The sequence below is a fragment of the Gaeumannomyces tritici genome (genome assembly GCF_000145635.1).
Source record: "Gaeumannomyces tritici R3-111a-1 unplaced genomic scaffold supercont2.1, whole genome shotgun sequence".
Classification (NCBI taxonomy): Eukaryota; Fungi; Ascomycota; class Sordariomycetes; order Magnaporthales; family Magnaporthaceae; genus Gaeumannomyces; species Gaeumannomyces tritici.
In genome coordinates, this window is record NW_008804545.1 from 7,292,330 (window position 1) to 7,306,117 (window position 13,788).

The 13,788-nt window shown below is 58.5% G+C and overlaps 3 protein-coding genes and 1 non-coding gene across 4 annotated transcripts; all 4 read left to right on the plus strand.

The window, feature by feature from the left end:
- The first annotated feature begins 93 nt into the window (after nt 1-93).
- Nucleotides 94-3,155, plus strand: GGTG_02294 (hypothetical protein). Its single transcript, XM_009220065.1, has 2 exons — nt 94-1,695; nt 2,019-3,155. Exons 1-2 carry the CDS (start codon nt 1,158-1,160, stop codon nt 2,504-2,506), a joined length of 1,026 nt encoding a protein of 341 aa, XP_009218329.1. The 5' UTR covers nt 94-1,157; the 3' UTR covers nt 2,507-3,155.
- Nucleotides 3,156-6,941: 3,786 nt separating this feature from the next.
- Nucleotides 6,942-9,624, plus strand: GGTG_02295 (hypothetical protein). Its single transcript, XM_009220066.1, has 2 exons — nt 6,942-7,902; nt 7,981-9,624. Exons 1-2 carry the CDS (start codon nt 7,741-7,743, stop codon nt 9,352-9,354), a joined length of 1,536 nt encoding a protein of 511 aa, XP_009218330.1. The 5' UTR covers nt 6,942-7,740; the 3' UTR covers nt 9,355-9,624.
- A 2,350-nt stretch (nt 9,625-11,974) lies between these two features.
- GGTG_20036 lies at nt 11,975-12,058 on the plus strand. Its single transcript has one exon. It is a non-coding gene; the product is annotated as a tRNA-Gly (tRNA).
- Nucleotides 12,059-12,592: 534 nt separating this feature from the next.
- Nucleotides 12,593-13,538, plus strand: GGTG_02296 (hypothetical protein; the record flags this gene model as incomplete). Its single annotated transcript, XM_009220067.1, has 2 exons — nt 12,593-13,073; nt 13,156-13,538. 2 exons carry the CDS (start codon nt 12,593-12,595, stop codon nt 13,536-13,538), a joined length of 864 nt encoding a protein of 287 aa, XP_009218331.1.
- Nucleotides 13,539-13,788: the final 250 nt, after the last annotated feature.

Sequence of the window (13,788 nt, forward strand, 5' to 3'; positions counted from 1 at the left end):
ACTGAAAGCACCCCATCCAAGCGTCCACAGCGGGGCCGCCGAGGCCCTTGGTGACCGTCTGAGCGGTCTTGGAAGCTGCTGGCGTGCTGGGCGCCGAAGGCCAGCAAGCACCAGCCGCGCCAAGAACGTGTGGCTTGGCAGCTTTGGGCTCGTCTGCGTGCTTTTTTCCCCCTTTGCTCTCTGCCCTCCGCCCTGTTACTTTCTGCCAAGCAGCCCCAGGCCTTCTGGGCGGCGCCAGCAGCCTGCTGTGTTTGGCCCGTCGCCAAGGCTTGGGTGTTAGTGCTGTACTTTGGCGACTGGCCCCCCCATCCGCTCCCTTTTTTTTCTTGTGCTGTGCCGTCCTACCTCAGCCGAGATCGGCAGGCATGCCAGCTCCGACGGCGAGCAGCAAGTGCACTGGTGTTGCGATGTATTACCTCTGCGCTCCCGACGGGCTGGGGACGCGAAGAAACAAATGAAGTCCCCGAGAGATGGGAGTGGAAGGAATGGGAGGAACGTCTTGTCTTTTCGCAGCTCCAGTCCCCTTGCACCGGACGGGGCAGCCAAGGCTTAATTGCCAAGTCGTCCGTCCGCCCCGACGCGCGGTTTTCCTGATCCCCTTTCTCGGTTTTTTTCTTTTTCCCAATTTTTGTCTCTCTCTCGTCCGATGGGTTGCTTGGTTGGTCTCGTCGCCAATGCGCCGCGCCCGCTAAGTTTTTTGATACGGCGCGGCCCACGTCGAACTTTACAAACAGGGACCCAAGAGCGTTTTACCCTTCCTGATGCGCCTGCCGATGCTTGGGAGTGCTTGGCAGACCACTCATGCTTCTGGCCGTAGGACATCAGGAAAGAGCTTCTTTTTTTAACAATCGCAAATGCCCCAGCTTCCCCCCTTCTGAATCCCCTTTTTCTCGGTCCCATCTATCTGCCGTCTCTGCTTGATTTTCTGCATTTTTTTTTGCCTTTTGTCCTGATTGCCCGCTGCGCCAGCCAACCCTTGCCATCGGCATCGCAATCAAGCCGGCTGAAGCAGAAACATCGGCCGCCGCATCCAAAGTGACAAAGTGCCTGCCGGCCCGGTCGCTGTCAATCCCGCTGCTACTCTCTGCTCGCCCGCACGCGCAAGCGCAAGCGCACGGCAGCGAAAACGACGGGCAGCAAAGCTCGACGCTGCATAAATGACACAGCCCAAATTCCCGCGGTGCCCGACCGCGACGCCGAAAGAGTCGGAAACAATGCGGTTACTAAGCCCGCCAACATCATCACCACTTTTGTCCACCACAACCTCCAGAACAACCTCTAGAACAATCTCGCCGGGCCCGCTGCCGCTCGTCCTGAGGTTGCTGGTGACGGGCTTCCTCATCATGTCCTCGTCGCGCACGGGCCTGGTGTCGGCCGGCACCTTCGACGCCGTCAAGGACGCCGAGTGCGCGTCGCCCAACACCATCTGCCTGACGTCGTTTCGCTGGTGCACGCGCGACCCGCAGTCCAAAAAGGGCTGCTCCTACCCGGACGACATCGACGCCTTCTTCCCGGGCTCCGACACGGTGCCCTACGCCATGCTCTACCACGGAAGCAAGTACGACATCACGTGGAAGCAGGCCAAGCCCGGCGTGCCCGTCCTCATCGAGTGGCTCTTTTCTAGCAACCTGGTGCAGGCGGGCGACCACCGCGACGACCACGGTGGGGGGGAGCTGGAGGTTAAGTGGAGCACAAGTAAGTCTCTTATTTTTTTCTTGTCTCTGGGGCATATCTCGTGTCGAATTCCCTGGGTGCGGCAGCAAGCCTCTCCCAAACGGGCGGCCCAGCAGATTTGTCTCCACAGACCCTGCGCTGCTTTTGCCCCGCCCTCCAATATTTCCCCATTCTGCAAATCCCATGCATTTTGGCTTTTCGGTGGCCCAAGTGGGCAAAAGCCCAGAGCGCAAGACTTCTTGGCTCTTGGGCGGTGGGAGGTGGCCGGACGACGACGAGCATAGAACAAGACCCTCACGTGATTCACGAGATGCGTCAACGGCCGCTGACAATGACGCCAACAGACACGACTGGCTCGTCATACACGTTCGACCCGCTCGCCATCCTGGGCACCTTCCCGACGTCGCAGGCGCCCAACATGTCGACGTGGGAGGCCATAGCGTCGACGCACGACGCCAGCAACCACATCCGCATCAGCCAGCCCGGCGCCAACGGCGACGGCGCGCCGCCCAGCGTCAGCCTCACGGCGCCCTCGGCCACCGTTGGCCGCGCCACCCTCGGTGGCGCCAACAGGTCCGTGTCGGACCAGTTCCTCGTGCACTCGCGCTGGACCGAGCAGTTCGTCCGCAACGTCCAGGCCTACGACGCCACCCTCTACGGCCAGCAGCAGCGCAACTGGCAGATCGGCGTCGGCGCCGGCATCGGCATCGGCGTGCCGCTGCTCGTCACCCTGGCTTGGTTCGTCGGCCACCGCCTCGGCACCCGTGCCGGCTACGACATCGCCGCCAAGGCCGCCAGGAGGGAGTACGTGAGGCGAGACACGAGCAGCTGAGCCTGCTGTCCTCCTCCCCTCTTTTTTTTCCCTCCATCTTTGTGTCGGGGTTCGGCGCACGCGTGACCAGGCCCTGCCAAGTCAAACCGTGACAAGTCTCGATTTGACTGCCGCTTTCGGCTGCCCGCCGACCACCACCTGACACTATACATCCCAGTTTCTTGTTTCTATTCACGTCGCCGGATTTGAGCCTTCCGCCCATGACCTTTTGCCGTCTTTTCTTAAGCCACACATTTATATACCCCATTCTGTTCGTACTTTTGTCAAATGTTTTTCTCCTAATCATAAAGCCTCGGGACGGCGTCCCGACGCGCCCGACGAGGAAGCTTGGCCCGGAACCCTTGTCCCGTCTGGCCGGGTCGCTGATTGGTTCGGTTTCGGTTTGCGGTCTCTGGAGCCTGGGGTTTGGGTGGTACGCGTCCCTTGTTGCTTGGGACCTGTTTTTTTTTCTCTCTCTCTCTCATCATCTTGAGCATGAAAGCGGCCTTTGGGCATGTTTATTACCATCATGACGTGCGGCTGCAAAGACTAGCTTGCACACATGACTTTATGTAAAAATGTCAATACGAACAAAAACAATCGACTCCCACCATACCAGTGGAAAGAGTCTTGCATCCACATACATATATCCCTCGATGGTTACCCGTCTGCCAATCCCTCTTCCCGTCTTTGCCGCCGTCCCACCGTTCACCCAACCCACTTTCTCCCCAAAGGATCAGTCAGCCGACATGCCCGCTGCTGTGCGAGGGACGCGAACCTCACGGCGCAATAAAGGACAAGGAAAAACGGACTGGCGTGTAACGGTCGCGCAGCAGCCCTTCTTTTTTTTTTTTTTTTTTCCTTCCTTCCCCTTCCAGGAGGACCGGGGGGAACCATGCAGCGTCGTGGCAGGGCTAGACACGAGGTTTGCGGGCGCCCGCTCCGGTGCCCCCCAATCTCGGGGTGTGATGCTGCGCACACACGCGTGCAGCAGCAGCAGCGGCTGAAAAACGGTGGGTCGAAGCCGACGATAGGACTCGGAACGGGAGACTCGGGATGTCGCAGCATGGGGGCGGTCGAAGTGAGTTTTGGATGAGTCGATGGGGGTTTGAGCCGCTGCTTGTTTATCTATCCAATCTACCTATTTTTTTTTCCCCCTGTAAAGATTCACACACACACAAGGACCCATCGTCATCACCACCCCGGTTTGCTCTCCATTCCTCTCACCCAGCGAGGAGTGTCGATCCACCCGGCAGCCGCATCCTGTCTCCATGCGGGGTTTGGCCTCCATCTGCAACTCCTCCTCTTCCTCCTCCATCATTCCCCCAAAACCTCCCTCGGTCGCGGAGCAGTCCCGCAAGATTTCCCCAGGCAGGGGAGGGACACCCCTCCCCCATCCGGCCCCTTCCCACAGAGCGGAGCTACATGTCTACCTGTCAGTTTTTGGGGCCCGGGAGGGTTCGCACTCTGGCCCACGTGGCATTTTGATCTTTCCTCCTCCCGGGTAGTTCGGGCCAGGGGGAGCAGACTGCAACCGTGGGTGGGTGACATGAGACCCCCGTCCCTTCTCCCGGTAATCAACCCTATTTCTGGGCGTGGGAAGGGGGGGCTCAGCTTTGCTGCACCTCCCCGGGACGTGCAATCTCGTCGTGCGACGGGACGCCATGTGAGAGGCAGGCGGGCGGCTACCCGGCCGCGTGCGAGGATGGGACGATGGGTGTACTGTATGTAGGTGGGAAGATGGGATGGATTTGGTTGGGTGCTTTCCCGTGTGCCACGAGTGGTTTTGTCATTTTGTAGGCCCTTGGCTGGATGCTTGTGGCACTGGCATTCGCCGCTGGCTTCTGGCCCGGGACCCGTCCCCTCCAAGGTCGATGTTGCCTAGTTGGGGCGGGATCTACAAGTCTTGATATTATTCTCGAACCAGGGATTTGCTAGCTGCCCAGGTATCTAGACAGGCTCTTAGATACCTCTATGCGCTCCCTTATCCGCTGGTACGGTGGGCGGCTGCAAGACTCGCCAGCCTGGTCAAGAGATACCTGGCCGAAATCGCAGCACCGAGAGATCTGATCATGTCCCTGACCGTACCACGAACCAATCCCCAATAAATGAGGGTCATGACACGCTACATGGTGTGGTGTGGTCGTGCACAACTCAAAAAGAGCGGAAATAGCCCGGTAGGAATTCCACGAAAGCCCACCCACTCACCCAGAGGCCAGAAGCCAGAAGCCATCTACAGCCCACGGGGTACTGTCTAATTTAGGTTTTGCGCCACGGATTCCCAAGACTCGCGTGCCGACGCTGGGCGGCCTCTTGAGCTTCTTTTTTGCTCGTGTCTTTGTTGGTTTCGCCAAGTCTGAAGGTCCCGGCTGCCCAGGCTGACCTGCATCCTCGAAACGTCGCTTCTACCAAAAGTACCCAAAGCCACGCCGTTTCTATTCTTCCCTTTTATTAATAAATGTCGCTGGAGAAGCCTGCGGACTGCGAAACCGCGCCCTCGGTCTTGACTGGGTGACGGATGTTGGCAACCGGGCGAGATTAATAAACGTCACAAACTCCCCCACAAGGCGGGGAGCGACAGAGCAGGGGCGCCGCCAGCTGGCTGGAAAGAAGGAAACCAATGGCAGGCTTGGTGGAGACTTTGTCGAGTCCTGTCCGGTCTGCTGATTTCACCATGATGCTGTGCCAAGAGCCAACATCCTAATTGACTCGAGGGCATGTGGAGGAAGCACGGTGAAAGTGCACCCACCCCCTGTCGGTGACAGAGCTTGGACCATGTGGGCGCCGTGTCGATGCCCGGCTGGGCGATAAGCTTACATTGGGCGGGCGAGAGCAGAAAGGCGGTCGGCCAGGTAGGTTGGGGCCAGCTCCCTTGACAGGAGCTGAGAATGGTTCTGGGCATTTCTTCTTTGTTTCTCCCTCCATTTGTCAGAACGGTGAGCGTTACGGCGACGAGGCACCATGCGTGGCCCAACCTTGTTTCCCCTCGCCTCCAGTCCATCTCCCCCAACTTTCCCCGCACGAGGCCACCCCGTATCCCAACACACCCATGTCCACCTTTTCCCCACGACAAGCCGGGGCAACTGCGGTGGCATCTTGCCCACTCCACCCTGCTGGCGGCGGCCTCCTTGTAGCAAGCAGCTTTTCTTTTTTTTTTTTTGGTGCCTCCCTTTGCCCTCGAGTCGGGGGTTCGAACCGGATGAACCAAGCAGGTGGGTTTGGAGAACTTCGAGGGCAAAGCATGCCGGCGCTAATGCAGACGAGAACCGGCAAACCCCACCACGCCGTCGGGTTCTAGCCCGCGTGGGTGTTGCGCCCTCTGCCCCAAAACTGCACGCTTGCTGATAAGGCGCACGTTCGCGTCGCCCTGCCCGCCTCCGCTTCCCTCGAGCCGACGGGTGAGGCCATTTTACTACTCGACCCTGGCCGGTGCAGCCGAGAATATTGAAGAAAAAAGCAAACATGAACACCGAGAATTGCCGGCATCCGCGGGATATTCCATGAAAAATTTGACGAGGCTGTTGTGTGACAGCTGGAAACTGACAACTAAGGCCAGCCAAGGTTTTACAGGAAATGAGGTGCCTTTGTCTTTTTTCTTCTCTCGGTCTGCGCTTCCGTGACCTTAAATTTTCTGCCTTCGATCAGTGTCGTTGCGGGGAAAGAGAGGAGACAGGGCGAGTCAGTTGTTTCTTGGCGGGAGGGAGCGTCCCGTGGGGCAGACCCAGGCGCGCACATGGCAATCCTACTTTTCTTTTTCTTTCCTCTGAGACGGAGGCCAGCCAGGTGCGCACGCTGTGGGGATGATTGAGGACAACAGCGGTGCCCCAATGGGAGACTGTCGCTTACTCCCCACGAAAAGGACGGTGACCACGGCGGAAAAAGATTTACACGGCGGGCAGCTAGGGGCCACTTACGGCGCTCGGGAAGCCAAGCAAGGAACCCAACATCTCGCCTCTCCCCCCTCTCCCCCCATGCCCACCTACCCACCACCGCCTTCGGTAGCTGGTTTAAGAAATGGCGGCCGGGGCGGTCTCGGCTCGGGCTCTTGGCCCCGTGGCCGAGCATTTCAGCTTTGATGCCAATCTCTGCTACGCGCTGGACTGACTGCATCATCTCGGGGCCCTACGTTCCATCCCGTCGCCCTCTCCAGGCATTCCGCCGTCAGTGTCGGTGCAGTAGGCAACCCAATATTTGGGCGTGGCAGAGATTATGTCTGCAGATGGCCGTCGATACTCGAAAGCCTGATCCGCGCATGGGGGGGGGGGCCCAAAAGGGCTGCTGGGGTGGCTGGACTCGAGGTCCCGTGTGGAAGGAGGGCCGGGTGCGTGGACAAGTTCGGCCGACCGGGGGTTTCTTCAAGTCCCCCTCATTCTCTACTGCTACTTCGACCGTGCAAGGAAGGCAGTCAGCGGCGGCGAGGCCGCGGGGGGTAGTGTGGGTGGAGATATGAGGGAGGGATGGATGCATGGGGAGGTGGGAATGGGTGGTGGTTTTTGCCATGCCATGTGCCGTAGCTTGCCTTTTTTTTTCTTTTCTTTTTTGCAGTCTTCTTTCTTTGGTGGAGCTGCAGGCTGCAGGTCGAGTGTGCTTCCCACCAGCGTCACAACCAAGGGTCCCCAGCCTGTCATTCCCCGCCATGGTCAAGGAAAATACCACAGAGTTCACTCTCCCCTGACTTCCCTGCCACTCTCCCGTTCGCCCCATCTCCGGATCGGTCGGAGACGGCGACCGAGAGCGAAGGGCGGAGGATGGGTGAAAAAATAATACAAATGAGAAGGCTGTGCGCACATGTTTTCCCCTCCCCGATCGCCCTCGCCCTTCCTCCTCCTCCTCCCCATCCTCATCTCCGCCTGTGCGCCCCCGGTGCCTCTGCCCGGTATCTCAGCCTCTCTCTTTCGCTCGAGGGCCTCTTTTATTTCTGCTCTCCTGTTTTTACCCCATCCCTCCCTCCGTGCCTGTGCGCCCCCAGCTTCGCCTTGAGGCAGGTCGAGCCTTCCGTTTCGGGCGCGCGTCGGCACAGCCCGTCCACCAGCGCGGCGGAGCACCACATAACGCACTAAACCCAAGGCCGTGGGGACGTCCCCTCCTTCCGCCGCCGTCGTCCTACACCACATAGACGCACGCGCACAATACCCTATATATCGGATCAGCATCCTGTAGCTGCATATATCCCTATCGCGGCCCGGCATCCCGTCGCCTTGCTGCTTTAAATATTATCGCATTACCTGCATTCTGCTCCTCTCGTTGCCGTCACTATGAGTTTCTCCGACGAGAAAAAAGAGCTCGAACGGGGCCGCATCTCGGCCGACGAAACCAAGGCGCCCATCATGTCCGCACTCGAGACGGAGCGCGCCCAGCTGCTCGCTGCCCTGCCCGACCCTGACGCGGGCAAGACTGACGAGGAGCGCGCTGAAATCGTGAGTATTATTTTTTTGCCTTTTTTTTTTTTTTTTTGTCTCTACCTCATGCTTACCATGGCAACCCACCCACCGCAGGACCGCAAACTCATGTGGAGGGTCGATTTGTACCTCGTCCCCTGGCTGTCGCTGCTGTACCTCATGTCGTTCCTTGACCGGACCAACATTGGCAACGCGCGCCTGGCCGGCCTGCAAAAGGACCTCAGCATGTCCGACGCCAACTACAACATGTCCCTCACAATTTTCTTCATCAGCTACGCCCTGTGCGAGCCCGCCACCAACGCGCTCCTCAAGCGCCTGACGCCGCGCATCTTCTTTACCGTCATCATCATCGTCTGGGGCGTCATCCAGACCCTCATGGGCATATGCCACAACTACGAGGGCCTCCTGGCCGCCCGCTTCTTCCTGGGCGTCGCGGAGGCCGGCCTGTTCCCCGGCGTCAACTACTACCTCTCGTGCTGGTACAAGGGCTCCGAGATCGGCGTCCGCTCCGCCGTCTTCTTTTCGGCCGCCGCCCTGGCCGGCTCCTTCGGTGGCCTGCTCGCGGCCGCCATCGCGCAGATGCACCTCATCGCGGGCGTGCCGGGCTGGGCGTGGATCTTCATCATCGAGGGCATCGCCACCGTCTTCGTCGGCATCTTCTGCTGGTGGCTCGTCTTCGACTGGCCCGAGACGGCGCGCTTCCTGACCCCGGACGACCGCATCCGCGTCCAGCGCCGCCTCATCATGTCGCGCCAGGGCAGGACGGCCGAGGACTTTGACAAGCGCCACATGTGGGAGGCCGTCAAGGACTGGAAGACGTACGGCTACATGGTCGTCTATATGGGCTGCCTCGTCCCGCTCTACTGCTTCTCGCTCTTCCTGCCCACCATCCTGCGCGGCATGGGCTACACGGGCACCCACGCCCAGCTGCTGTCGGTCCCGCCCTACGCCGTCGCCGCCCTGCTCACCGTCGCCGTCGGCTTCTTCGCCGACAAGACGCGGTACCGCGGCTACTGCAACATGGCCACCGTCACCATCGGCATCGTCGGCTTCGTCATGCTCATCGCGTCGCAGGACCCGCGCGTGCAGTACGCCGGCACCTTCCTGGGCGCCGCCGGCATCTACCCGACCATCAGCAACACGCTATCGTGGGTCATCAACAACACCGAGGGCTCGCTCAAGCGCGCCGTCGTGCTGGGCATGGTGGTTGGCTGGGGAAACCTCAACGGCGTCGTGTCGTCAAACATTTATCTGGGTTACGAGAACCCGCGCTTCTGGACCGGCCACGGCGTCGTGCTGGCCTACCAGGTGCTCTTCCTCCTCGGCGGCTCCATCTTCATGCACGTCGCCCTCCGCAAGATGAACGCCGACCGCGCCGCCGGCAAGCTCAACGCCGAGTGGGACGCCCTCGACGACGAGCAGAAGTGGGTCAGGGGCGACAGGCGGCCCGACTTTGTCTACACCCTGTAGTCGGGTTTGTTTGCTGTTACCTTTTTTTTGGGCTTTTGCGTTGTCATGTTTTGTTCCGCGCCCATGGAGAGCGCGGACCCAGGGGGGGATTTTTAGTGTATACTCCAGTTGGGAACCCTACCACTTCCCCGTTTTCAACACAGTTGTACATGAGCAAAGCTTGTGTTCCTACCATGATCGCCCTGTGCCCTTTTAGACCTGCCTCAACTTGTTTGGTGGCACCTTTCATACGATTGCAATGACCGATGTATTACATGTACCAGTGTCGCACATGATTTCCAGCATTTTTTTGTTGCCATTGTTGGTGCAGAAGCAAAGGAGGGCGAAAAAAAGGGGACGGCCTCTCTTCCTGGAGCACAGAGGCAATCAATATTGCGGGTGGCCGCAGCTGCGCAGCCATTTTTCCGGGACCCGGCCCTCCTCCCTCGCCCTCGCAAGCCCTCGTGTGCGACCATGCCGCGGCCCATTTGCCCATTCCAGACGACTTCCATCTTGTACGCCTGTGCGGACTTTGTTTTTGTTTTACGGTAGCTGTGTACCTGGCAGTTTTGCGACAATAAGCATAAGCTAGAAGCAAAGCAGAGCAGAGGAGAGAAACAGAAGAAGAAAATATGATCTTGTCCCACGCCCAGAATGCCCAGAACGGGATCGCTTCCGGCCGCGATTTTCCCCCTCTCTTTCTTGGCTGGCCGTGACGCCACCTTGGTTAGTGGTGGTGGTGGTGACAAAAAAACGCCACGGAATAGCAAATCCCGCCTTGGCTCGGGACTAGCGCGCAGACGAAAAAAAGAAGAAAAAAAACCAGAAAAAAAAACTAAAAAACTGGCGCTGGTTCCGTCGGATGGGTGCTCCAGTCGCGGCACAGCGCGCACATGGCTTCCACGCGGCAAGTCTCGATCAGTTTTTAGTGCACTTTTTTCATTGGCGGCGTGTTCGGGTGGAATCGAAGTCGAGGGTAGGGGGAGGACAAGCAAGGCATCGTCCCGCCTGAGCCTGACAGAGATGATCCCGTTGTCTGCTCTCGATAGTGTAGGCATCATTCTCGCAAGTATCGATCCGCCCGTCAGCCACCCTTGCACCATCGTTCCGACACCCGGATAAAGCGTCGAAAAGGAGAGCAAACGATCAAGCCGCCTGCGTGTCTCAACAAATCGTCGACAAGTAACACTGCAGGGCCGAGTAAATTGGTCTCTACCAAGGGAACGTCCCCACAGACATCCGCCGACCCGGCGCGCTTTCTCTTCCCCGTCTTTCTCCGCGTTTTCTTATTCTTGTGCGTTCCCCATCCAGTTCAAGCGCAGTTCCTTTTGTCCGTCGCATCGCAGCGTCTCACCCTTACTGGATGCTAGAACCCTTTTTTTCTTCTCCGCTTCAACTCCCAACAGCGTTCGCATCCCCTGCAGGTTGCGGCAACCATCGTTCGATTCTGGACGCACCCAAGGCCCGAAAGGGGTCGACGGCTGCCGGGAGGGGGTGGGGGGTGATAGCACCACTAAAGGGCCAAGCGGCTAATTGGGTACTGGTCTCCATTCTCGGCGGTTCGCTTTGGCAGGTCCAGCCTTTCGAACCCGCATGCCCGCGAATCTGGGTTCGCCGACTCCCCCCTGCAGTCTGGCCTCGGGTGCGGGGGAAATAAAGGAAAGTTGGAGGCGGGGACCGTTCTGTGCGGGGAAGGCGTTTGTGTGTGCACGTGTTTTGTATTTGAACGCTGTTGGCCGGAACGGAGGCTTGAGGTGTAACCGTTATCCTGGAGGAGAAAGAAAACGGTGAACAAAAGCTATATGGCCTCCCATGCAGCCAACGCCATCGCAGATCGTGCGGGAATGGCGGGAAGAAGCGAGAGGACAGGTTTCGCATCTTTGCAGCCAGCACGCAGAGCCGCCCTCGTAACCCGGAACCTGGGCCCTGCACATGGGCAAGGGAACCTCGCTAGACCTTGGCTGTATTTTTTTGTTGTCTTTTTCTCGTCCCTTTCCCAGATCTACCCATGGAATTCTTGTTCGCAAGCTGTTGCTGTTGCCTTTCTAGACCAATACGGATGAGCTCGTTTTTGGTTTTGGTGTAGGGGAGTGGGGCTTGTAGAAATGACAGACGCAGCAGTCTGATGTTATCGCTGCAATGCCACACCTAGGCACAGCATTCCACGTGATGTAGACATCCTTACAAGGTTGCGGGCAGGTAGATAGCAGCAAGTGGCTCCCGGTAATGGCGTTTAAATCTTAAACTGAAGAGTACGGGAGCATTGCGGCTCTGCGGTCATCTTGTGGGTGCCCATAGTAATGCAAGCAATAGGTACCTAGAAATAGGCACCTCTCTATCACCCGGATGTTCTCCCCTGCGAAACCCATGGCCAACCCATGGCGCTAGAAAGAGGCCCGCAGGACTTACAATCCCAGCCCAGAGGACGGGAGGCACTGTGGCTTGTGCTGTGGCTTCCCGCCCGCCCGGATGGCACGACAATAGGGAAGGTGCAGACGCGGAAAACAAAGTGGACAGGACAAGGCAGCCCGCAGGGCAGAACAAAGAACAAAGAACAAAGAATGGAGGGCAAACGGCGGCGAGAATCCGACTGGTGATAAATCACAATCTACCAGCCAGCCGTCATGTCGGAAATTGCCCAGCTGGAATGGAGTAGTGGTTAACTCGTTGCCCTCCCACTTCTACGTAGAAGGCAGAGACCCGGGTTCGAATCCCGATTTCAGCAGTTTCGACTTTCTTTTTTTAGGTTTTTGTGCCCGTACATTTCCGGCCGCCGTTTGTGCTGTCGGTAAAACTGCTAGTTATATATCTCACCCACACAGCAAGAACAAATCGTACCAATGTTAAGCAACCTGGAGGAAGGGCACCGGTCGGATGGCGGCGAAGAAAAGGCATTGGCTGGAGCAACAAGTCGAGGGCGAGCACAGATGATGGATTTCTCAGCCGTGTCACTTGCGCGGTAACAGCGGTCCATCCCTTTGCGTCAACCCGCTCCAAGTGCCACCTGCTCCAAGTCTCACGCGCCTTCCGTGACATGATGCCGCTGTTGGCCAAGTGACGGGTGGTGGACAACAAACAGTGACCGGCTCAAATTTGTCAAGAGCCTTCTAGATTCCCAGACGTCGAGACCATTATCATCTTATCTAGGCGCGCGCTGCCACGGCGTTTCGGTGCACGTCTTGCCAAGTAGCTGCTATCTTGTACACACACCACTGGCAGAACCCCTGACCCATCCGCCGTCACGCAGACCGTTGGAGCCATGGATTCGGGCAACGACGCCCGAGGCGTCCCTGTTAACCTCCCGCTGACGGCTCAGGAGAGTGCCAGGGATTCGAACAGTGACGCCCGAGGTGTCCCCGTTAACCTCCCGCCGACAACCCAGGATAGTGCCGTGGATTTGAACAGCAACGCCCGAAGCGCCCCCATTAGCCTCTCACCGGCGGCCCTGGAGAGTGCTGTGTATTCGAACAGCGACGCCCGAGGCGTCCCTGTCATCTTCTCGTCGACAGTCGAGGCCGGTGAAGATATTATGCATGTGGTGGGGAGGCTGGCCGGGCACGTCCCTTTCGGCCACAACCCCACGCCGGACCTGGTCACCGGCCTCTTGGGATACGACAGAAGGGGGGACATCGACGACGCGTCGCTGGCCTTCGTTTTTGCGAGGTCCGAGGCCACCAAAGAGATCGTCGGGGCTCTCGTGCTCTGGAGGCTGACCACGTTTGTCACGATCCGGCCCAGATGTGAGTCTTGTCTTTTTTTTTATCTGTTTCTGCCAGTGTGCCGGATGGACGCCGCCAAGGCACTGACGCAAACGCGGCACAGCACTCCCCATCTCCAAGGTCTGCTTCAAGGCGGGCCGCAGCCTCAATTCGCCCGAGCTCAGGTTCTGGAGAAAGGCCAACGGCATGCTGCGGAAGCTGATGCGCGAGGGCGTCGTCGACATGGCCACGGGACCGGCCTACGTCCTGTTCCAGGCCGTCGACCCCGGCTGCTGCTCCACCATGGAGCAGCTCAAGGACATCTACGATAGGATGTACGAGCAGGCCGGCGAGCGTCACGGGTTCGAGTCCCTGGTCATGGGCTCGCCCTGCAGGGACGGCTTTGGCTTCCTCCAAGAACCGCTAAAGTTTCGGGTGCTCTACGAGGAGATCGTGTTGGACGACGAGAGAGACTGTGATATCTACCTCTGGTGGCGCGAGCCCTGAGGGGGAGGGCATGTTCGACAGAGGTGTTGCCAGGTATTTCTCATGAAGGATGTATCAGCAACACTCAACAGCGGTGCTATCCGGCTATTCAATATGGCTTATAATCGATCAAGACCAGAGATGGTGTTTGTCAGGAGGGAACAGGTGGTTTTGCATGGATGGGAGCTTTTGACAGACGACACCGCGAAGACTGGGAGATCCTTGGGTATGCCTTGAAACAACAGTTAGCGTAAGAAATGACGGTAGCGAT